The 23,931-nt window shown below is 38.5% G+C and overlaps 3 protein-coding genes across 7 annotated transcripts; 2 read left to right on the top strand and 1 right to left on the bottom strand.

Annotated features, from left to right (window-relative positions):
* The first annotated feature begins 1,025 nt into the window (after positions 1 to 1,025).
* tatdn2 (TatD DNase domain containing 2) lies at positions 1,026 to 8,724 on the top strand. Of its 5 annotated transcripts, none has more exons than XR_003832353.1 (8): positions 1,026 to 1,319; positions 2,444 to 2,750; positions 2,882 to 3,250; positions 3,736 to 4,719; positions 4,884 to 5,011; positions 5,362 to 5,545; positions 6,050 to 6,247; positions 8,209 to 8,724. XR_003832353.1 is itself a non-coding variant. In XM_029432756.1 (7 exons), the coding sequence occupies exons 2-7, from the start codon at positions 2,451 to 2,453 to the stop codon at positions 6,188 to 6,190; spliced, it is 2,106 nt and encodes a 701-aa protein (XP_029288616.1). In that variant the 5' UTR covers positions 1,026 to 1,319; positions 2,444 to 2,450; the 3' UTR covers positions 6,191 to 6,583. The 5 variants fall into 5 exon arrangements, 3 of the variants coding, with proteins under 3 accessions (XP_029288616.1, XP_029288619.1, XP_029288618.1); XR_003832354.1 differs by lacking the exon at positions 8,209 to 8,724 and adding an exon at positions 7,386 to 7,607; XM_029432756.1 differs by lacking the exon at positions 8,209 to 8,724 and having other exon boundaries at positions 6,050 to 6,583.
* On the bottom strand, positions 8,036 to 8,849 carry ghrl (ghrelin/obestatin prepropeptide). The gene is made up of 4 exons (XM_029430667.1): positions 8,736 to 8,849; positions 8,379 to 8,456; positions 8,181 to 8,295; positions 8,036 to 8,055 (listed from the first exon to the last, which is right to left on the bottom strand). Exons 1-4 carry the CDS (start codon positions 8,847 to 8,849, stop codon positions 8,036 to 8,038), a joined length of 327 nt encoding a protein of 108 aa, XP_029286527.1.
* Positions 8,850 to 10,025: 1,176 nt separating this feature from the next.
* On the top strand, positions 10,026 to 14,809 carry ccdc174 (coiled-coil domain containing 174). The gene is made up of 11 exons (XM_029431888.1): positions 10,026 to 10,152; positions 10,371 to 10,478; positions 10,903 to 11,003; positions 11,085 to 11,143; positions 11,218 to 11,368; positions 11,682 to 11,777; positions 11,875 to 12,011; positions 12,120 to 12,214; positions 12,573 to 12,720; positions 12,821 to 12,961; positions 13,505 to 14,809. The coding sequence occupies exons 1-11, from the start codon at positions 10,108 to 10,110 to the stop codon at positions 14,188 to 14,190; spliced, it is 1,767 nt and encodes a 588-aa protein (XP_029287748.1). The 5' UTR covers positions 10,026 to 10,107; the 3' UTR covers positions 14,191 to 14,809.
* The last annotated feature ends 9,122 nt before the right edge of the window (positions 14,810 to 23,931 follow it).

Below are 23,931 nucleotides of genomic sequence, written 5' to 3'. Positions count from 1 at the left end.
AGGATAATGTGTAAAATACATTACCTGGCTATGGTATGCTGAATAAAAAATAAAAAACTATGAACATCTCAAGGGGAGCTGTGTTATCTGGACTCTTGACTCTTGACTGAAAGAAAGAAAAGTTAACGACCACTGTTTTTTTTGTTTGTTTTTTCATGAAAGAACATGACAAAAAAGGAGTTACATGTATGTATAGAAGATAAATAAGATAGAAGTAATGGCAAGACATACAGACAATAGCATTGAGCAGTTACGATGATATATGTGATGATATGATATGAATCCAGAAATTGAGATTAGATTATGGAGGCCTAAGGGTATGTGTGGTGATGTGTGTGTGTGTGTGTGTGTGTGTGTGTGTGTGTGTGTGTGTGTGTGTGTGTGTGTGTGTGTGTGTGTGTGTGTGCGTGTGACTGTCTGGGTGTTTGTACGAGACACAGTGATATGTAACTGTGTTTAGTGGACGGGTTGTTGTCTGGAGTGTGGGCTATGGGATGTGTGGCTGAGAGTGTTGATGTTATAGTGACAATAAATATATGATCTAACAGCTATCTCATTATAACAATAATATAATAAGTAATAATAAGATATCTTTAGAGAGTGGAATCAAGTATTGAAGTGGATTTGTTGGTAAACACCCTGGAAAATGTGGGAAAAAAGAGCTATACTTGTTTGAACAATTTAATTTAGATTACTTATTTGAATCCAACAAAAAAACAATACAGGTTTTAAAAAAATAAAAAATGAATTGTAAAATATGTTAACTACATCAAGTGTTTATCGTTTTTATCTTTTATATTTCATAATTAGGATTGTCTCTTAAATTATAACCAGTATACATTTTATTCTATTCACTATTTAAAATACTGTTTTCCTTTCATAATTTAAATGTATGCAAAGAAACTGAATAAATTGGGCAACATAAATACATTTGACTTTCCTATATTCAAACAAAGACGTTTTATTAGAGCGTCGTTAAATCACCGACCGGTTTTCGCGGTGTTTTTTGCTCATTATTCAAATCTCGTTGGTCTCGCGAGATGTACTGACCTGGTCGCTCGTTTGCGTTCAAACCTTATGGTTTAAACTTTAAACGGTCCAAATAAAACTTTACCACCATCTAGCGGTTTTTATAAACACAAACTTTTCAATTTAATCCAGTATTAAAACATGTCAATGAAGCGTTATCATGTTTTGTTTTTATGCAGAAACGTTGTAAGCAATAACTCGTGTAAATTACCGAGTGGACATAAAGTGACACCTTAATATTTTGACCTCCTGCGCAGTTCTGCCATTTCTACTGAGCCGTGCTCGAGAAGGTAACTATTAGCTCGTTAAATAACTTAATCAATGTAGCTAACGGACTACTTATATGTGTGATTAAAAAGTATAGTAACTGACTTTTAAGCGTATTTTTGTAGCCAGAACATTAAGCTACTTTTTGAGTCGCAGTTTGAATCAACACGTGAAGACAGTTCATAGCTAGCACTTAATAGGCTAACGTGAAGGTGCTAGCTAACGGTTGGTTTAGCACCAGGTGTAACAAGTTAACATTAGCTAATCTTTAAAAAGAAATGATGTTTCAACATATTGTTTACATTTTCTGTAATTTCACAGCAATTAATTCAATTAAAATCTGATACAATAGACAAAAGGCTAATGATAGTAGGTTTACAAAAAGTGCGTTTTGAACTCCGAATCAGATCAATGAAGTATAAGTTTGATCAGTTAAATTAACTATTGTTATTTCTTGGCTACTCTGCACCAGTACATTATTACGTTTCCTACAGTACCTAGTGGAAGTAAGCCTTGGTATGTAAAGCTGCTGGGCTTTTTGTGAACATTTTCTTTTATTTGGATTCCCTTTAATTGTTATTTGGCAAAAGCAACTCTTCTTGGGTTTGCATTATCATTTTGAATTGTCAAGCCAAGTTTACAGGACAAATTAAAATGCACAGCACAACAACAGTGAGTACAATAACATCAACAATAAAAGGCAATGGAAAAATACAAGGTAATATCATAGTATTTTTGTAGAGACCTTGCATTTGATGTTTAAGAAGGTGTGGGAACCCTGACATAGTTTAAAACATGCTTTAATAAAGGACATGAGTGGTGTTAATAAAAAATATACTGCAGTAAAGATTAAAACCAGATAAATTAGATACAATTATGTAAGAGATTTAAATAAGTTAAGTTTAATATAAATACAGAAATCTATACTTAGGACATTTTACTTTTGCACACAGCATGCTAAGTATTTAATTATTGTTCAGATATTCATCTACTAGCTACATTGATTATGAGATGAGATGGGAAAATCCTTATATTTTTTAACTTGACTCTTTGAACAGTGATGCTTTCATGTTTTCACCTTTTTATTCGCATGATGTACTAGATGGTCATACAAAAGTGCTCATTCCTTTTCTGTGTATTGGATTAGAAATCTCATGGACAGCAGCAGAAAGAAGTTGTCCTTTAAGTGGCTACGAACTACAATCACCTCACCCACACAGCTTCAGCAGAGAGATGCTGGCCCAGGCACACCCCCTCACTGGAATATGTCACTGAATGAAGATTCAAATACTTTGCCCCTCTGTGACTCTCCAGGACCTGATGGCCTTGGAGCACTGAGTCTGGACACTCCCAAGAGGAAGGCACAGGAGCCTGGCGAAAGCACAGCCTCTTTAGGCAAACTTAAACTGAGGAAGCTTTCCAGGAAAAATTGTGAAGATTTCATAATTTCAGAGGTAAATCTTGCTCTGCCCATCTTTTAATGTTACATTTAAAAGTGTTTTCTTTTTTTCTTTTATCAGAGCTAGAGGCTATTTATTGTGACGAAATGACTGATTTATTTGTCCGTTTGCACCATAACTATCAGGAGAAACCTATGGACAAGTCATCCCCTCAGCTGGAACACTCAGAGAGCAAGCAAGTATATTCACCTCCACTTCACTCTTACTTCATGAAGGAGGCTATCTACAGGAGGGCATTGATAGCAGCCGTTGACAGCTCAAGAGCAAGTGGTAGCAATACAAATATCCCCATGACTTCACCATTGAAGACTGAAGAGCCCAGTCCGCTGTCACTTGACAGAACGTTCACGAGTATTGAGTGTTCACCAATCAAATCTGAGAATAAATCTAAGAACAACAGCAGTTTACAGGAAGAACAGTGGGACTCCACCCTTCAGTTGTTTGAGGACATTGAAGCCCAAGATGACGGCACAGAGCTAAAAACAGACAGAAGGGTAAGGTAACTAACAACTACAAATTTGGATGCACCTCTTGTAAAATTCTGGGCCTATACCATTGTTTAAAATAATTTGGCCAATACCCTTACCGCCTTTTAGTATTGTTATTTATTCTGTGCCAGGGAAACGGGGGACGATTCATTCTAAAAACCAAAAATGCTTCAAGTCAAAAGCCTTTTTAGCTTACTATACAACTATAACCCTACTAACTACTAAAGGAAATTGGCCGATACTGATGTTAAATCGGTGCATCCCTACCCAGTAATTTCTTTTCTTGCAGTTTTGTTTTCTTATTATTTCAAATGTTTTAGATGGATACTAATTTGCTATTTCTTGTGTGTGTGTGGGATTACATTTTTGTTAATTTAGTTAATGATTAAAAGAATCGAAATAAATGAAAAGTAGTCAAGTAGCCAGTAGTAGTATTTGTATTGAAAGTGCAAAATGGGCGTCTTAAAAATATTTTGTTTTACGTTTTTCAGAGTGTTGTGTTAAAAGAAGGAGATTCACCAAAGAGGTTTGTTGCTCCGGACTCTCCAGACAAGTTATTTGCTACAGAAAATAGACCAGAAGACGAATGCTGTGGCACGTCCCTCTCTGCCCTCGAGTATATCCCAGATTCTTCATGTTGTTTCTCGACTCATCAGAAAGGCTCTCCTGACAGCCAACAATGGAAAAGTCCTTCAGTGAATACCCAGGGAGCTACAACTTCCTCTCTCACCTTTTCATACACTAATGAAACCCCTGAGGTCGTCCAGGCAGCTGCTAAGGAGATGGAGAGGCCTTTCTCACGGTCAGTTTTTGTCTCATTCAAGGAGCCGCACCCAACAAAAACGGCCCCTTTAAAGGGATCCAGAGTTGAGACTGAGAGTTTCCGCTCCTCTAACATTATGTCCCATTTATCGGATCCCTTTGCTCTGCCACTATACTCAAAAAGAGGAGTGTTGAACCCTCACTTGAACTCCACAACCCCACGCAGGAAGTCAGATACTGGCTCTTCCATGCGCCAACCCCCCAACTCCTTTACTCAGGGTGGCACTTCTAAAAGAAGATTATCCATGGGAGCAGCACCTTTGTGGACCAGTTACCCCTACCTGGACAGTCAGGTTGGTTTCATCGACACACACTGTCATATAGACATGCTCTATGGAAAGCTTGGCTTCTGCGGGACATTCAACAGCTTTCAAAGGCAATACCAAAGCAGCTTTCCTCCGGAGTTTAGAGGCTGCATTGCCAACTTCTGCAACCCAAGGATCATGGTGAAGGAGGCCCTTTGGGAAGGTTTACTGGCTGAAGACATGGTATGGGGGGCGTTTGGGTGCCACCCCCACTTTGCCAAAGACTACTCAAGTGCCCATGAACGCGATATACTAATGGCCATGCGGCATCCAAAAGCTGTGGCGTTTGGTGAGATTGGCCTGGACTACTCTCACAAAAACTCCACTGAACACTCCAAGCAAAAAGAGGTACAGTCTAGGTGCATATGGTCTGCATCGAATAAAACTTTGTAGTCCAGTAACTGTTCATTTTAAAGCAGAAGGGCCTTTATCGTTGTGAAGGGGACATAAATATGTTAAGGAATGGAATGATACTTTTGTAAAATAGTAATGAATGTTGCTTCTCTGTGAAGGTGTTTGAGCGTCAGCTGCGTTTGGCTGTGGCAATGCACAAGCCTCTGGTGATCCACTGTAGGGACGCAGATGATGACCTGCTGGAAATCATGAAGAAGTGCGTCCCGAGGGAATACAGAATTCACAGGTATGTGTGGAGGAAGATCATCTGACTAATTATTCTCACTTTACATCACTTTGAAAAAAGAAATATATTCTGCCTTTTTTATCAACATGAAAATGTTCAAAAGTTAGTAACTCTGTTTTTTTCGGTTTAAAGTTATAATCCTTAAGGTATTCATTCAATCCAACCCCATATTTATGCCTCCGCCCTGGCGACAGCTATGGCTTGCCGCAGTGTATGTACTTCTCACTGCGTTTAGGTCATTTTTGCCAAATCAACTAAGACTAAAGTCTTGAGGGTAATAACTTTATACCTTTTTTAAACAGTTGTATATTTGAGCTGTTTTTCTTTTTTTGATTACTCGTGGGTTCCAGGCACTGTTTCACCAACAGTTATCCAGTGATTGAGCCCTTCCTGACAGAGTTCCCAAACCTGTATGTGGGTTTCACGGCCCTGATCACCTACTACAAGGCTGCCGAGGCCCGAGATGCTGTCCGCCGGATCCCTCTGAACCGCATTGTGTTGGAGACCGACGCACCATATTTCCTGCCAAGACAGGTACATTTAAATTGAGGCCCAGGAAAACCAAAACACTGCTCGAAAGTCTCTCAGCTCTTAACATTGTTAATAACTGTAAATTATAACCATCTAAATGTGTATTGTAATTACAGCCGAAGTGCCAAGTTTAGCTGAAAGTGACGCTGATGTCAGCTCATATAAGACCTCGTACACACACTGCTCTTTTATCTCAAGTTAATCAATCAAGAATTGAGATTGTTATGAATGTTCAACAAACAGCCAATATACATAAAATAAACACCCTTGTTCTCATGGGAAGTGACCCTTGTGTCAGATTTTAAAGAGGGATGAGGGTCTCCTCAATACTTAACACTCATTCATGAATAAGTATGTCCAGTATACTGTATATTCAGCTCGTGTAAATCACCTAGGACTGCATAGTCTTGACTGGATGGTAGTTTTAAAATCATGTTTCAGTATTGATCCAAACATCGGGACTACATGTTGACGACATGCATGTGATAAGTGTGTCTCTCTTAACAGGTGAGTAAAGATGTCTGCCGGTTTGCACATCCTGGAATGGGCATCTACACGCTGCAGGAGCTGAGCCTGCTGAAGGGGGAAGACATGGCCACGGTCCTCAGCACCATCCGAAACAACACCATTCAGCTCTACGGCGTGTGATCTATGGATAATAAAAACTAGCGAGAAAGAGAAGACGGAATCAAAGTTTTTGAGCTGGTTTGTGACAAACATTTTATGTGGCTTTTTGTTTTAGATGCACCAATCTTAGAGTAGTGTAGAGATGGAGGAGCAGTCTAATTTTTAAACAATCTGAAAGACTCAAAATAATCTGGAACCATATAAAATGCTAAAAGAATAAATGAAACTTCTCTGATAGAGATACTGTATTATATTGTTTATCTGATTGTATTTCATTGTTCATTATAGAAATTAATTCCTAAGCATTTTTAGAATTAGTTGTTTTTGTTGTGTTGACATTTTGTTTGGATGTCTTCTTGCTGCTGTGTAGTTTGGTTTGATACAGTAGAGATGTATTAAAGGCCTTTAATTTAGTTTTTTTTATTCTAAATGGCTGGTTTGTTGAATAACCCTTTTTACATAAGTGACGGACGAGCACATGAAGATGTAAAATGGAAGAGTAGAGTATCGTTTGTAATACAGCGACCCAAACGAGTGTGGTGTTTGCTATGTGCAAAGCTGATTATTTATTGACGAAAGGAAGAAGCTGCGAGACGTGTCCACGTACACGTGTTATTTTGACAATGATTAGCCTGGCCTTCTTGTGACATGTTCTGGTGGTTAGAGTAAAAAGCTACAAGGTGGAACACACGACCGACTGAAGCATCAGAGCATGTGCTTTGCTCTGTTTGGCCTAATGCTTCAGATTTAAACAGAACGTTTTCTAACAACCCTAACGGAAACATTTAAGCCTGTGCTTGCAGTTGTAACGGAAGAGACCCTAAAGAAGGCAGTCAAACCAGAAGTTTAAGGGACAGTTTACCCCAAAATCAAATATTAATGTTTTAATGTAGAGAAAATAGTAAAAATGTGTTTTTGAAACAAACTACTATAGTGAACAGAGAAATTCTTAGTTTCACATCCACTTTCTGTTTCCACACAAAGGTGCAGTTAATATAGGAGGAGACTGAATGGTCCTCCTTTTTTCAAATAAAGCAGAATACAGAGGTTTCTCATTATAGACTCAAAACCAAATTTCAATTGTATCACATAATTAAAGGGGAAAACAACATGCACCTGCCAATTTCCCCATTCCTTCCCAATTCCTTAATTTCACCCAGAATCTTGACAAAGGTGAGACGGAGACCAGAAATGAGTTGATGCTTTATTTTTACAGGCACATGTAGGTCTCTGAAGAACAACAAAGAATAATGGATATTGGGCGTTTGTAATGGTGAATAATAAGAGATCACTACACAGGTAACATGAGCGACTCATCTGCTGACAGTTTTAAGATGAATGTAAACTATACTAAAGAATGTGAGTTAATGATGAATATGAGAGAAATTAATTTCACTACAATCTTACACATTTGAGAGAAAAGTAGTTTGACAAAATCACATTGTAGCCATAATCGACTTATATCAGCTTCTATATTGTATTAAACTACTTTTCTACCATGTTTACACCAGCTAAGCTTCATAATAAGGGCGTGTGATGACAGCTGAATCAACTCCCTCACTGGTAAAGATCCTGGGATGAGGTTAAAAGATCTTGAGTATTGAAGATGACATTTTACACATAACCATGTTCCTGATTTAGTTTTTATGAAACTGACTAGTGGGTTAAGATTTAGTGGTACCACCTGTAACTTAATAAGTCACAGTCTGAGTAATGATGTTTTAAGAGCCTTGAGCTAAAGAATACATAAACTTTTAAAATAAATGAGACTGGCATGTCTACAGACTTAATGGTTTCATCACTATCTAATAAATTAAGAAATTGGAGTCATTGAGACAGCACAATTGAAATTCTTGTCCACGATCTTCAAAGTCGTGATGGTCTCTCTGAAAACAAGATGAAACATGTTGAAAAAAAACATTTAAAATTGTAAAGTTGAATTATTTGACTATATATATATTGGCTGAAAAGAACACAACTTTGTAATGTATAAAACAGGATTCAGGCAAACCTGCTGCAGTCTCTGTGTTTTCCAACAGACGCTGAATGATCTCCTGCAGCACGACCCCGTACTCCTCAAAGTCCTGCTCCGTCAAAGTGAGGCCAATTTCAAAGGGGGCACTTATCTACTCGGAGCAGAGGAAGAACATAAAGTTATAGGGATGATTTTGAGTTACGTGGTGTTGTCATGAGTGTGATTGCTGCTCACTGTGATGTGGTTGTCCTCCGTGGGTTCACTAGGCTCCTCCATGACTTGACGACCGACTCTAGAAGACTTCCCCTTGTTCTGTGGTTAGACCAGAGAAATCTCATGATTGTAACCAATTCAGCTTTTCATTAGAAGTTCAAATGAATGACCAATTATTTTTGGCAATTCAGATGCCATAAATAATCCAACTATCACATATCTAAACGATCCTAAATTAGGCAGAGCTGTTGCACTATTTTAAATTGATCTCTGTAAAGTAAATCCAAGTTAACTGATGTAATTAAATAGAGTTGAATCAATATGGAGAAGCTTGCTTAGCCAAATTAAAAGGAATAAATAAATACATTTGCATCTTACCTGAGGTTTTTGTGAAGGGCTGAGAAAGCTGGAGCCTGCGCTGGTCGACTTGCACCACAAGGTCAGAGAACACAGCAGGAAGACCAACAAACAGGTGTTTCTTTTCAAAAACATGATGGAATACAAATCTCAATATGATGAAGCTCCTTAAATGTTTATCTGATATCGACAGCGACCTAAGTTCTCTTTCCCTCCAAATGGCCTACTTTGTTTGGGACTTTCTTGCTTCATACCTTTTTATATACCTCTCACCCTCTTTCATTTTGGTTTAAAAAGGCATTAAATATAATAGTATCAGGTACTTATGCTGTCATATCTTGGTAGCATTGGACTGTTCAAATGTTTAAATTGATAACAAAGTGGGCATTTCTCTGTTGCAACCTGATAGCCAGCTGATCATCTTATCTACTCAATGGGGTGATGGAGGTATAGTATTGCTGTCATAGAGATACAGAGAAATGGGACGGATTCAGCCTATTATGCATGCCTACAGGAACATGCCAATAATGAGCTGTTATTTCAGTGCAATACACATGGGAACTATGAACAATAGTATATAGTCAGGGAGAAAAACAGCTTTATCTCCACACAGCCAGATATTAAAGTTAATATTTAACACTGCTCAACAGTAAATAACTCATTTAATGTGTCTTAAGTGCATCCAACTGAGGAATTTGACTGAATATAAGCTAATGTGTATTTGATAAGATTATGTTCTTAAACTTTTCAACAGTCCATTCTATAAATACATATAATAATGATATAATATATTCATATTTCACATTGCTTCTAACTATTACATAATCGGTTATTTCTAATTTGTAGGCAATGCTGAGTTCACTTAATAGTTTTCAAGACAAAGTTGCACATGAGACAGAAATTAACCAGGTCATGAAGACTTCTCAAGGATTTGGGATTAGTGGTGGACAGTAACTAAATACATTTATTTGAGTACTGTACTTAAGTAAAATTTGAGGTACTTGTAATTTACTTGAGTATTTCCATTTCCTGCTACTTTATACTTCTACTCCCCTACAATTCAGAGGGAAATATTGTACTTTTTACATTTATTTGTAGTATACTTGGTACTTTGAGGCTGATACTTTTATACTTTTACTTAAGTAATTAAGTTGCTGAATGCAGGACTTTTACTTAGAGTATTTCTACACTGTGATATTATGACTTTTACTTATATCTAAGTATTTCGTCCTCTGCTGCTTGAGAGGGTGGTTTCATATTTATTGCGTATATATAAACCAGCGCCACTAGGTGGCGGTAAAGAGGAATTTCACTAACGCAGAACCACCAACGAAGAAGTCGAGAACAGTTAGCAGCAGCAACTTGGACGTTATGGAGTAAAAAAAGTACTAACATGGATACAAAGAAGAAGAAACCCTTCACTGTGACTGCTTCGTCGGTGAGTTGCATAAAGAATCAGCTCCGCACACATGTTATTGACAAATAGTTAACGCTGTGTGACGTTAAATGATATAATAACAGCTAACGTTAGCTAACTCTCAGGCTATATTGCTAGCAAATAATTAGAGTTCCAGGAGTTTAATAGCAAAACAATAAAAATGTGTTTGTTTTCTTGACCTATAACGTTATTTTGGGTATTAACTTTGTTTCTTACAGCTGGTGGACCTTAAAGCTGAACTGTACAGAAAGCAGGAACAATTCAAACAGGAAAAGCTTGGGCATGAAAATACTGGTGCTGGATTCACTACAAAATCCAAAGTCAAGGTACAGTATGTGTTGTTTCTTTTGTTTATTTGTACCTGCTTGTATAAATGAATAAGAGAGCTCTACAGCTGCAACGATTAGTCGATCGACAGAAAAACTATTGGCAACTATTTTGGTAATCAATTAGTTGTTTCAGTCATTTGTCATGCTAAAATGTAGTTTGTAGCCTCAAATATGAAGATTTCCTGCTTTTCTTTGTTGTTGATATCTTATCTTGTGGACTGACAAAACAAGAAATGTAAAGACATTCCCTTGGACTTTTAAGAAACTGAGATGAACATTTTTCACTATTTTCTGGCATTTTGTAAACCAAATTATTAATCTAGAAAATAATTGGCAGGGTAATCAATAATGAAAATAATCATAGATTGCAGCCCGAGTCATATAATTTACAAGGATGTCTTGTCTTCATGCTCCTGTGCAGAAACCTAATGTCTGGAGCAAACAAAACACTGGTGTTTCAGCAAGAGCTGAGAAAGATGCAGAGCAGCTGGCTGAGGAGCAGACCAGCCTGGATACATCAAAGTGAGTTCAGCACATTAAATTGTAGATTTACAGTCATGATACAATGGTGACCAAAACCTCTTAATTTATTTCTAATAACAGACGCAGGTTGGAGGAGAAGGCCAAACTCTACGATCAAATGACAAAAGGAGATTTTCCAGGTTGGTGGAGCATAAAGGATATCTTCCTAATATTTAGTTGTACGACCAAATATATTGACTTTGTAATCCTTCAGATGAAGAGACCGAAGGACTGTTCCTGGTGGATTTCACCCAGAAGATTATTGACCAAAAGAGAGAAACACTTGCACAGAAGACAGAAAGAGAGGATGAGGAAAGAGACAACTCGTCTTCTCTCCCTCCTCCTGAAAACCCAGATGAGGAATGGTAACGTCTGATTGATTAATAGTTTTTCAAGGGGTTGATTTAGGAAATATGTTGTTAAGTTAGTATGTGGTTTAAAAGTACATACAGTAACTTTCAGGCTGGGTATTGTTAATAAAAAAACTCTTTCCAGTCCCAGTGATTTTATTTTATACTAGTCCCACCACTGCTACAACTACTAACCTCAAACATCTGCTTGTAATGAAAGTTCAAATAAAAAGCGTGGAAATGTATACATTACATAAGTATGTTTGAGTTATTAAACAATTTAAAACCTGTTTGTAAACTGTTCTCCTGCTGCGTTGTTTCTCTGAAGGGTGGATTATGTTGACGCTTTGGGCCGATCTCGAAGATGCATGAAGAGAGACCTGCCAGGTTTTAAGAAAATGGACCAAGACCTTCAAGGAAAAGGGTAAATATTCTACGAATAAAACACTCTTTAAAGCTGCAGCTGATGATTTCTGGATGATGGGAACTGTAACTTTTTTGAAAATGAATATTCCATGTAGAAAAGCCTCAGCTGAGAAGACCTTGCTCTCGGAGGACATGCGTCGAGAGCTACAGAGGCAGGAGTGGGAGAGGGAGGAAGAGGAGGCTATGAAGAGGCCTGTTGGACCGATCCACTACGAGGATATCAGGGGACAAGGTTACTGTTAAAGCATCTCTTAAATCTTCCTGCAAACATTTGAAATGAAAGGATTCGTTTTTTTATGCGCTGTAAAAAAAAAACACTTTCTCTGTCTGTTCATCTCAGAGGCTCGGGATCTCGGTGTGGGTTACTTTTCGTTCGCTCAGGATGCAGAGCAGCGCAGAAAGCAGAGAGAAACTCTGGACATGCTCAGAGATCAGGTAAGCTGCCGATCTCTGGCCAGATGTAAATACAGAAATATTTACCTTAAGTGTGCGCATTTTAAAGGTTTGCTTGATAACCATGCACCCCATACTACAAGCATACTCTTAAATGTATGTACATTAAACAAACGCGTATATCCACACTGTACTGGACTGACAGAAGTATGTTGTCCATATGCATCTTTGTTACGTCTTTGTAGTTTACCAAGTATTTCTGAGCCTGCTACACACTTAAAGTCCTTGTTCACTTGTTATATTGATGAATACAATCTATTTTAAGTCGAAACAGATGATTTATGACCTTTTCAGTGTTTGCTCAGACTCCGTTTGTCTTTACATCCGTCCTGTCTTTCAGACAACAGACCAGCGCACTAAGAGGGAACAACTGAAGGACAAGAGGCAGTCCATCCTGCAGGCCCGACTGGCCAAAGTGAGGGGGAGGAAGATGAAGAAGGCCAAGCTGGATGGCACTGAGGACGAGCAGAGAGAAGAGGAGAATGAAGGTAAGAATCCTCTACCACCTCGTATCAAAAGCAGCCATGAGCTGTTTGCGTATTGTCTGTTTGCACGCTGCAGTTCAATTGTTGCAATTGTTTGTCTTAGGAGGGGAGGACGAAGGGGAATTAATAGGACCCCCGGCTCCACCAGAGGTCCGCACAGTGAAGAAGGTGGAAGTGGAGATCCAGGAAAGGAAGGACACCAAACCAGGAGTTCCTCATGTCAGAGAATGGGACAGAGGCAAAGGTAAGCCTTATTAAAGGAAAAATAAATCCAGGACTCCAATGAAAGTATAAAAATAAGTGTTTCTGCAATTTATTTAAAGCAGTGGTGCAAAAGTCAACTTGATTAAAGTAGACAACAGAACATACAAACAATGAATGATGGCTGATGGTTGTGTTACACACAAGATCATATGTTTTTCCACCCGATCCAGATCCCTCTGTACTATAGACTCTTGTACTGTTCAGGTGTCATGCATCATTTTTGCAGTGAATTGAGGTGCTTCCTCTTTATTTTCTGTAAATTATCATGCAATAGATTTGCAAGTAGAATGTAAAGTTAAGGGTTATGTAGTTGGAGGTATCGATCTGAATTGCTTTTTGTGGTCTTTTGTGACGCAGCTGTGTTTAGATATCTATAATGAAACGTGCCATGGATGAGACGACAATTGTAACTGAATTATGTATGCCATATGTTATTGCACGTGTACCTGTTGTTAAAGGTTTTCAAGATTAAAGTTAATGTATGTTGACTTCTTTAACACCATCTTTTTACTGTTTCTTCCAGAGTTCATGTTTAGTGAGTGGAAATCTCGGTGTCGCGAAGAGCGAGAGTCAGAATTTGCACCTCCCTCTGCGTACTTTAGCGAGTGGAAGAAAGAAAGACTGGGGAAGAATAAAACTCCGGAGAATAAATCCAAGATGTCCTTCAAGTGGAGCAAAGGCCCAGGAGGAATCTCTGAGAGCAAAGAGGAACCACAATCCCAGCCCGAATCTGCTCCCGCTCCTCCTCAACCTCAAAAGAATCCTTCACCTCCTCCACAAACACAGACTTCATCGCAGTCTCCACCTTCAGATCCCCCAGCAGATCAGACTCCGCAAACAGATTCAGCTCCCGTGTCTGATCCTCCTTTGAATCCCCAGTATCCTCCTTCATTTTATCCTCAGTTTCCTGCTCCACCTCCTCCTCAGTTTGCTGGACCACCTCACCTGTTTCCCCCACAGTACCCCAACCAGTACCCCAATCAGTACCCCAACCAGTACCCCAACCAGTACCCCAACCAGTACCCCAACCAGTACCCCCCTCAGTATCCACCTCAGTATCTCCCCCAGTGTCCCCCCCAATATCCCCCCCAATATCCCCCCCAGTATCACCCCCAGTGTCCTCCCCAGTGTCCCCCCCAGCTGCAGAGCCAGTCTCAGCCTCAGCAGAGTGTGGATGACATGCTGTCCTTCTACCGAAGCATTACCTGATCTCTAAAATGTCATATTTGCTGTGGAGTTGGTTCATATTTAGAGTGTAAATACTACACTTTTTACTTTTTACTTTTTACTTTTACTTTTTGCTTCAGCTCTTTAGAGTTTCAGCATTTAATTAAAAAATCCTGATTTTACCTTTTTTTGTTTTCTTGTCATTGTGAAAAACAGTTAATTTATTTTAGTTTTAAAAGTTTAACATCTTATACATATAAGGTCTCCACCTCCATGAAGAATTTTTGTAATGGAGAGATGGCATGAATTATTTGAAATATAGAAGTCTGCAGTATGAAAATATCCACCAGATGGTACTGTACACCTTCCTTCCTTTACTGCAGTGATTATCTGAACTGTTGAAGGACATTATTCCACAACTGCGGTTATTTTCATTATCGATCAGTCTGCTGATTATTTTTCCCATTAAATGATTTAATTGTTACATCTGTAAAATGTCATAAAATTGTGACAAATGTCCGTCACAATTTTCCAGAGTCCAAGATGATGTCTTAAGAACTGACTTAAATAATTTATTCTGTATAAAGAAATGTTGATAAATCGGTTCAGATCTGAAACATTCTTTGTATGAGTTTTAAATTACAAATAGTGTAAAAAATGACTGTATTGTCTCTCATTTCTCAAAACTGTTCATTCGTGGCAGCTGTGAAAAGGCAGCAGGTTGTGAGTTTAGTTTTTAGAAATGTCTTTTCTGTGAAATGAGGGCAAGAAGATTGAACTGTACTGCTGAAATGTAAGCCATTAGTGACAAACTGAGACTCTTCATTGCTGCTCCCTGAAGCCCGACCGGACACATCCTGGTGTTCGGCATCACCTCGTCAGTCTCAAACTCTCAACTCAACTTTCATTTATATAGCACCTTTCAATACAAGCATGCAGCCCAAAATGCTTCACTGAGCCAGATTAAAACGGCACAGACAAAAAAGGAAAAACCAAAAGGAAAACAATATTAACTGAAAACTATTTCAGTTCCTAAATCCAGGGAAGAGAATTTTAATGCAGTTAGAATAATTTTAGATCCTTCTCACATGCTCCTCACAGTGTCATCAAAGTGGCATCCAAATAATGTAAGTGATAATTAATGCTGGAGAGGAACGCATTTATCCTCCAGCTACATGCCACAAACTCAAAGGCCAATGTCTTCCATAGTGATATATGTCCATGTGGCTGGTGAATATCTTCTAAAGGAACGCGATGTAATGTGCAGAGGGAATTTATAACCATAGAAGATGATTTAATAACTTCTCAGTCTCATACGGTTACTAATGTAACCTCACTGCACATCACAGCAATTAGGCTGTAAAACTGCCTTTAAACTATGTGATGTGGCCGAAGCGCTCAGAGCAGCTTCATCTATTTTCAGCCACAATGATGACCGTCCACGCTGTACTGAGAAGATCAAGAAACCTCTTCTTGGTGGAATTAACACCACACGAAAAACTTAACACATGCTTGAAAAAAAATGTGCATCTTCTCATCTTAATTTAACATGCTGACTCACCATTTTGATTAGTCAAATCACTTATTAGGGATGGGAGGGAGTGTCTGTCATTGACAGATCCGCCCTCCTCTCAGGGACCAGCTGCACTGACAAATGATCACTACATTTAGTTGTGGCAGTTTAATCCCGCTGTGGCTGAGGAAAATGGCAACCTGCTGTTTTCATAATAGAAATTAAACGACCTTCAGCATGTGGAAACCTCTTCAGATCTAATGTGATTTTTCTAAGTAGTTTATTTTTGCAGTTGTATCTGTTTAACCAGCAGTCCCGTATGAACTGTTCAGACAGTGGAGGTGTAAGTTTACTGTTGATATTTCTTTCAGTGCAGCTGTAAAGCTACTGTAGCGCAGGAGCTAATGGAGCCTTTATGAGGAAGGTTATGAGGTCTAACACATGTTCCTCAGTAATCCTGTCCTACGTCCTGGGCAGGCAATCACTGTTGTCTTTATGGCACTGCAGGTCTTTGATCCAGAGAGGCCGAGAGCAGCAAGTGTGGCCTCTTGTTAATGCAGCTTTACTGGGATAAAAGGCAACAATTGTCCAGGACAATAAGCTGCGATGTTTACCCCCTCTACAAGCAAAATGAACCCTCAGACATGGTAGGAGCAAATGATCCCTCCACAGACCTGATGGATATGTTCAGGTACACTAGAGTATTGCAAAGATGTTGTGTTATTAGTATGGACCTGCCCTGGATTGTTTCTGTATTGATCTGTAACAGCTCCATCCAGCAGCAGTAAGATGCTAGGTCTAACAGATGTTTTTATTTGAAAGACATGTCTCCATGTACTAACAATATGAAAGCTTTTTTTAAAAGGGGAACATGCACCCAGTTGTTAAACAAACCAAACAATTTATAAAAAGAACACCAATGGTTATTTAAAACTCCTAAATGAACAAATGTATGGTACATGCATTTCAGTATTTTCAAAGGAAAGCTCTTTAAATGTGTACAATATTGAAACCATTTAAGAAATTCAATGTCTTCAGTCTAATTAATCAGATTACGTAACTGAACCTTAACTACCTGTCTGAAATGACTTCCTGAGTCTCTTTGCTTTGCTTGTCCTGTAACACCACACAGGTCTTCCCCAGAATCTGCACAGTTTACTGCTGGTGTAAATCCAATGAGGCCCAGGTTCTCAGATAAGACACTCGTCTAAAAGAGGTTTTTAATTCTTGGAGCAGTTTTATGATGCAGAGTTTTAATGACCAAACTGGGGACTGGACTCACAAACTGGGAGAGGGAATCAAACTCATAAATTGTCAATCCCAGGGTGGATTCTGCAACTTGTTCAGCGAGCTGCATGAATCGTTGATATTGGAAGGGGTACTCCATTTTACAACGCAACAAAAGAGACACAAATAGTCCAAAGAGACAGGATTTTGAGCTTATAGGATCAGTTTAGGTTTCTCAAAGAAGTGACCAACATTAATATAAAAACAAGTGAAGGGAATAAAGGGAATACCACTGACTCCATTAAGGATAATAAGCCACATGCACAACACGTAACTGGGATACTCCAAAAGCCAAAAGATAACTGGAACACTAATGCAAATGTTCAGATCATTTGTTCAGGACAGATGGTGAGGAAATAACTTTTTTGGAAATTCTTAACAGATTTATAAATCATAGAAACATTACAAAAAACACGCAGAATGAATCCCACCCTAGCACATTCAAAGATAGGCAAGAAGTACATGAGAAAAATGTAAGATCCCTCATAATAATTAAAAAATATGCATCCATATGTTACAACCCCAAAATAAGAATAGTTAAACAGACATGTTATTGTGCTCAGTGGTTAAAAAAGAAGTATTAGAATGCTAATCTATTTGAAGACGGCAATTTACTTTCCTATAACAGAATGAGTGAAATATTCAATCTATAGGGGCATTATTATAAATATTTTCTAATTAGACACTGTGTAAAAGGAACAGTTCACTTCCACAATAATTAATCGTAAGGGAAATATGTCCTTTGGTAAATAACAATGGTTGTAAAACTCTTAGGGTGGCATGGGAAGAAAACCTGGGTTGTATATTTGATGAAGACACATGAGAGGATTAATTCCAACAATGTGGTTTATATATATCAGGTAAGCCAGAGGCCAATTTATTCAATATAATACTTCATAGATATTATTACACCCCTACAAGACTATAAAGTAGACCTAATTAAACAGTTTATGTTGGAAATGTAGCCGCTCAAGAGGCTGGCGGAAAGGCCGGACTGGATGCCGGCGGAGCCACTCTGGAGTCCGGGCTGGAGAATGAGAATGCTCGATTACATGCTGAGGTACAGGAGCTAAGGGCGGAGACCAGAGTCGTGACACCCGCACGAGGAAGCACGAGGAAGCACGAGGAAGCACGAGGAAGCACGAGGCAGCATCTGCAAGGGTGACACTTAGATGACGAACTGACAAGGAACACTGGGACAGACAGGGATATATACACAGACATTAAACGAGGGGAACGAGACACAGCTGGGGAGAGAAGCTAAAACACAAGGGCAAGGTGAACGGACACAGGAGGAACAAATCAACAATCACAGAGAGAGGCGAACACACTAGACAGGAAGTACAACTAGACATGACATAATGGGGAGTGAACACTTCAAAATAAAACAGGATATACAAAATCACGATCATGACAGTGGCCTAATAACCTGTGTTGATTATGAGATGTTTGAGAAGAGCCTCAAACTCCTATGATATGGTTAAAGAACAATGGGACAGCGTTAGTATGTGTGTGTGTTTGTGTGTGTGTATATATACAGATATAAAAATATAAAATGGCTACCACATTATTGTAACCAAATAACTCAATGTCTGTTTTTTTGTGTAGTTGTTCAAGACAACAAAACATGCAACATTCAGGTGTCAGAAAGACACACACACTAGTATAAGAAAACATTGATAGAAAACTGCTAGACAAGTGTTAAAGTTACTTTGAGATTTGTTTTTCAGTGGAGTCATAAAACAATAGGGGGCTTTTTGCAAGGTCCGGCTAGACTGAAAGAGAGACAAGTGGAAAAAACGAGCATTCATTAGAGCTTATTACATTTCATTTCTGATACGTAAGCAAGTTTATCCATCTAAATTAATTTCACCTTCTGTTCTGTACCACCTGAGATGGTAGCTGGTTGGTTTCATTTCCTCCCAACATGACGTGATTCTCGCTTTGGGATGCAAGTTGTTCTTCTTTGTGCTTATCTCAGCTGTGGAGCGCTGCAGGAGTTCAACTTGTTATCAGTTGTCCTCATAGAAATACCACATGATATAAACTAAATGAAATGCAGTGATACATCACATTTCTGAGCCCGTTTCATCACTTTGGTTACTATTATTATTATTTCTGCTACAATTATTTATTACAGTGAGCACAAAAAGCATTTCTAGTAAATAATTGTGTTTCTACCACTACAACTTATGTGTATTATGTAACATTTTCGCATTAAAATGTCTAAAACCACTTGACCTATGCTGTTAAGTTGTGTAAATACATTATCCCAAATGTTTCCAATAATTTTCAAACCTAGAGGAATCCGAAATTTTAATCAAGGTAACGGTCCATTTGATTCGGTGCGTCATACATTTACTTTTTATCCAGTTTAAGGCACATTTACACTTTTTAGATCTTGGCCGTTTTAAACTATATATTTTAACCAGATGGAGGATTTCAGACATCGGACGTCTGGCCCTTAAATGATCAGAGAAACAAGATGAGTAAATCAAATGTTACCGGCAGCTGAACAGTGTTGGAGAAACACAGATTTGTGAAACTGCTTTATTCAGTGTTTTTACCGTTTTCAATCACCAGGTCTGTTGGTTTTGGAGGGTTAGGGTTGGACCTCTATGGATAATTCGGCTTCTGGTCAAAACTTCCTGAACAATCAACAATGAAAGAATCCTAACCGGGAGAAACTGATGGAAATGGTGATGAAGACAACAACTCCCATGATCCCACGCTACATTCCAACGCCACCAAACTCCATCTTTTGTCATTGTTTTAATCGAGAGACCCCTAGTGGCAGAAAATTACATATTGTGCGTTAAATAAAAATGAATGATGTCACATTGTACCTCAAATCAAAAACAGGTCCTTGGAAGTACAATGTTCATAGTTTAGAGGACAACATTTGCACATAAAGAAATAAGACTTATTTGACCATATGCTTTCAAGTCAGAGCAATGTCCATAGGGCAGACAATTAAAACACATTATTGCCTCAACATCCCACTCTGCTCAACAAGAGCACTGCTGCTGTGGGCTTCATTAAAGGTCCATCAGTGAATTGCGTCTTCCACTGGCGTGTATCGCCACCTCCACACTGTGAGACGCTGTTATTCAGATGGAGGCTCGCGTCCCTCTGACAGAATCACCCCACGGTGAGCTGTAATGAGTTGGTGTGTGCGTAATGGGAGCTAATGCTGCTGCAGCTATTGAGCCGCTCTTGCCACCAGGCCATAATGCCACTCCTGCTGTGTTGTGTCAAACAGCCACATGTAATACAGACTGGTGCCAGTGAGCTTGATGGCAGGCCTGCTGCAGTGTTTCACTAACAGCAGATGGGACACATAAAGAGGGGCAAAGACCCCGTGGAGTCTCTAATGACAGCATTTGGCTGTTCAACTCACATCATGGGGCGTCTGATTTTATGTCGTAAATAACACCTTTGCTTTCTGTTGACCACACTGTTAACACTGGGGCTGTGGCAGCTCCGGGCTGAATCCTGATACTTACATCTTACTTTAGGAAACATAAACATGCTTTCTACAAAACCCCTTTTTTCATTTAGCAAAAGAAACCAACACAATTGGCAGTACGTACTATAGTTTACTAAAGTGAGTCTCATGCCAGCTGCTTATATGATACTCATTTACTACATCTACATCGGGTATATTCGATATATTGCCCACCCCTACTCAAAATTGTACCTAATCACAGTACTTGAGTAAATGTACTTACTTAATTGCGTGATGAACATGGGCACTGTAGCACTGAGTCTGTGCTGTACATATTCACTAGATCTGCAATACCCTGCAGCTGAAAACTATCCACAACAAATACACAATTTACCCCTGTTTGAGTATTGTTAACTAAAACTACAGTGCCCAGCTGCTTTGGTAAACGATTGAGCCTTTTTAATAATAAAACTACATTTGGGACGTGTGACTTCAGAGGAACAGGCTTGGGGCTGAGAGCCACAGACAGGGTAGAGAAGTCAGAGATTACCACTGACAAACTCTCACATTGTTCTTTTTGGTCCATTACAAGAATGTTACTTGAATAAAACAGTTTTAAAATGGCAAACATTTATTAAAATCAAGAACAAGATTACCAATATGCCCAGACATTTGATACCAGCTTTAGTGCATATTTTGCTTAGTGCTAAACACTTTAGTTAGCACTTACCTGAATATATCTCTAAATGTCGGTGTGTTACAAGGTGCACTGTGTTGATTTTAATCCTCTGGGCATCTGACCAGGTTTTAGTTTCCTTCTTTAATGACAAATCGGATCGTAATAAGTGGAGGCTTGGGCTGAATTCAACATTTAAGTTACCTGAAAGAAGCCAATTAATGTGTTTGAAAGGCTGAGGCAAAGTAAATTTGTATTAAGTGTTTAAACGTGTGTGTTCAGCTGAACTGAGAGCTGGGAGGGCAGTTTGTCTCCTGGGCGGTGCATGTGTTGTCTGACAGGCTCCTCACGGTGCTGGGTAAAGATATTAGCTGGGCACTGTTGACACTGCATGCACACTCGTAATGGCCTCATAAATTCTGCTTGTGTGAAAGGGAGAAAGGGAGAAAGGGAGTGAAAAAGGAAGGAAAGAGACTGTGGACTCATTGGCAGTCCGCTCTCACCCTCTGCCTGCTCTAAACCACCCAGCATGCAGCCTACCTGCACTTAACAGATGCAGCAAGTCCGGTCACACGCCCATGTCTAAAATACAATATAAACATACTTATAATGCTTTATAATCTGCTCATAGCACTGTATAATTATAGTTATAAGCACTCATGAATATTTGCAATGCTTTATAACAATAATCACAACACATTAAAAGCATTTTATAATAATAAGAATAATAATAAATTGTATTTATAAAGCGCTTTCAAAGCTAAAAGCATTCTCAAGGCACTATAATATAATATTTATATTTATAATGTGTTATGAGGTCAAGTATCATAATTCTTCTTAATTGTCCCTCACCAAAAATGTTTAGTTGTCCCAAGGGTCATAGTGCATTATAATTCCCACAGTTGTAATATATTATAACATTTTTATAATGAATTATAATGAGATTATACATTCAGTGGTCATTGGGTGCTTTAAGTAAAGTGAAAAACATAAAGAAATAGCATTAAATCTATGCAAGAACAACACACAAAATGTTTTTAAATTTAATGTATAATCCCATTATAATGAATTATAATAAGAACCCGATAATAACTATGGGTGTTTTGTTTTTATCACCTTAAATTAGATTGTTTTCTTATTTAGTCATGACTATTTAATGATGTCCCAATATTTACTTCGATCAGTTATTTTTCATGAGTTTTCTTCCAACTTTGTGGAAGGAGTCAAAATCAGTTTCTTAATATTAGTCAGATGTTTAACACATGAATAATTTGTCATCAACAGATGTAAACCTTTCTTTAACCGTGACGATGACAGCCATGGACGTTGTTATGTGTTGATGTATATGTGGAGTAGACATGTGCTGTTTTGATTGTTCCTACATGCTGTGTAGGCTCGTGACATTATCAGCCTGATGAATGCAATCAGCTGGCACACCTGGTGTTTGTTAGCTTTCGTTTCCTAACACCAAACTTCTCCTGATGGTATTTTGCTTTAGTCAAAGCAAAAGCTTGAGACTGGTGCGTTGATTTCACTTTCTGGAGTAACCCTACTCTTATATACGTTACGTTCTAGTGGATCTCCTTGTCTCATCTCTATTTTAAATGCCAACTTGCTCTATCTATAATGGGAAAGAGTACTGTGTTAACAACATCTTCCTTAATCGATAAAACTATTTTGGGTGGATTTAGGAGTCACACATGAGGCAGCAGCTGATAAGTAAATGTTTAAGTGTGTTCAGTGTTGTCAGATCACGGAGGTAAGTTTAATGATGAAATGTGACTGTCAGTGACTTTGTCTAATTTAGATGCTTTAAAGGCAGGATGCATTGTTTCTTGGCAGCACGATGTCAGTCTTGCTCGCTCCGGTGTCACATGGCCGGTATTGATTGTTAGATCCAAGAGCTGTTAAGTTGCTACATGCATCTCAATGTGTCCATGCAGTAGAAGATTAATGTTGCCTGTACAAACCAGAATATATCCTCCCTGTATTCCTCTTCATTATTCATGAAACTTAAATTGCAGTTTGCCAGTCCACAGTAAACATCTGATTCTAAACACACACACAAAGTGATAGTAGGATTTATAGTTATGTTAAAAAGAAATGTCTGAAAATCTGACAGTTTCGCTTGTTGGATGAGAAGATTGATACACTTGAATGAACAGGCAGCAGATAGTTAGCTGAGCTTAGCACAAACACTGAGCGAAAGAGATAGCCTGGATCTGTCTGATGGTAAAACAAAAAGTACTACTACCAGCACCTATAAAGTGCACTAAATAAAACGTTATATATTGTTTGATAAATCTTTGTAAAAATGACAATTAGCTGTTTTATTGTTAGTGGAAACTCAGGAAGTTACTGTTCCCTGCCAAGTAATGGCCTGGCACATAACCGCCGTCACAACGTGTCACATTTTCACACATGTTTTTTGTACAGATTATTCCAAAGAGATCTAAAGTGTTGATTAATGAGTGAGCTTTAAATGCACAATATGCAATTTGTTCTTACAATTTTGGGTCTCTCATTCAAAACAATAACAAAACACGGGAGTTTGAACAGAGACAGAGTTTGTCGACCAAATGAAATGGGCTGTTACTGAAAACATTTGGGATAAAGAAAGTACACAACTGAACAGCATACATAACATAGGTTTAGTGGATATTAAACATTTTAATGTGGAAATGTTACATATTATACATTTTAAAATTGCTAGTTGGTGGGTTTTGTTACTTCCGTCTGAATGCTAAGCTACCCGGCTCCGGGATGTCAGACAGACATGAGAGTTGTACGGTTTCAATCTTTTCATTTAACGCTCAGTATTTGTTTTACAAACGGTGATACGGGCAGATAAGTTAATGT

This window comes from Cottoperca gobio, chromosome 5 (assembly GCF_900634415.1).
Source record: "Cottoperca gobio chromosome 5, fCotGob3.1, whole genome shotgun sequence".
In the NCBI taxonomy this organism is placed as follows: domain Eukaryota; kingdom Metazoa; phylum Chordata; class Actinopteri; order Perciformes; family Bovichtidae; genus Cottoperca; species Cottoperca gobio.
The sequence above is the reverse complement of the archived record's forward strand: the minus strand, read 5'-3'. Positions and strand labels throughout refer to the sequence as shown.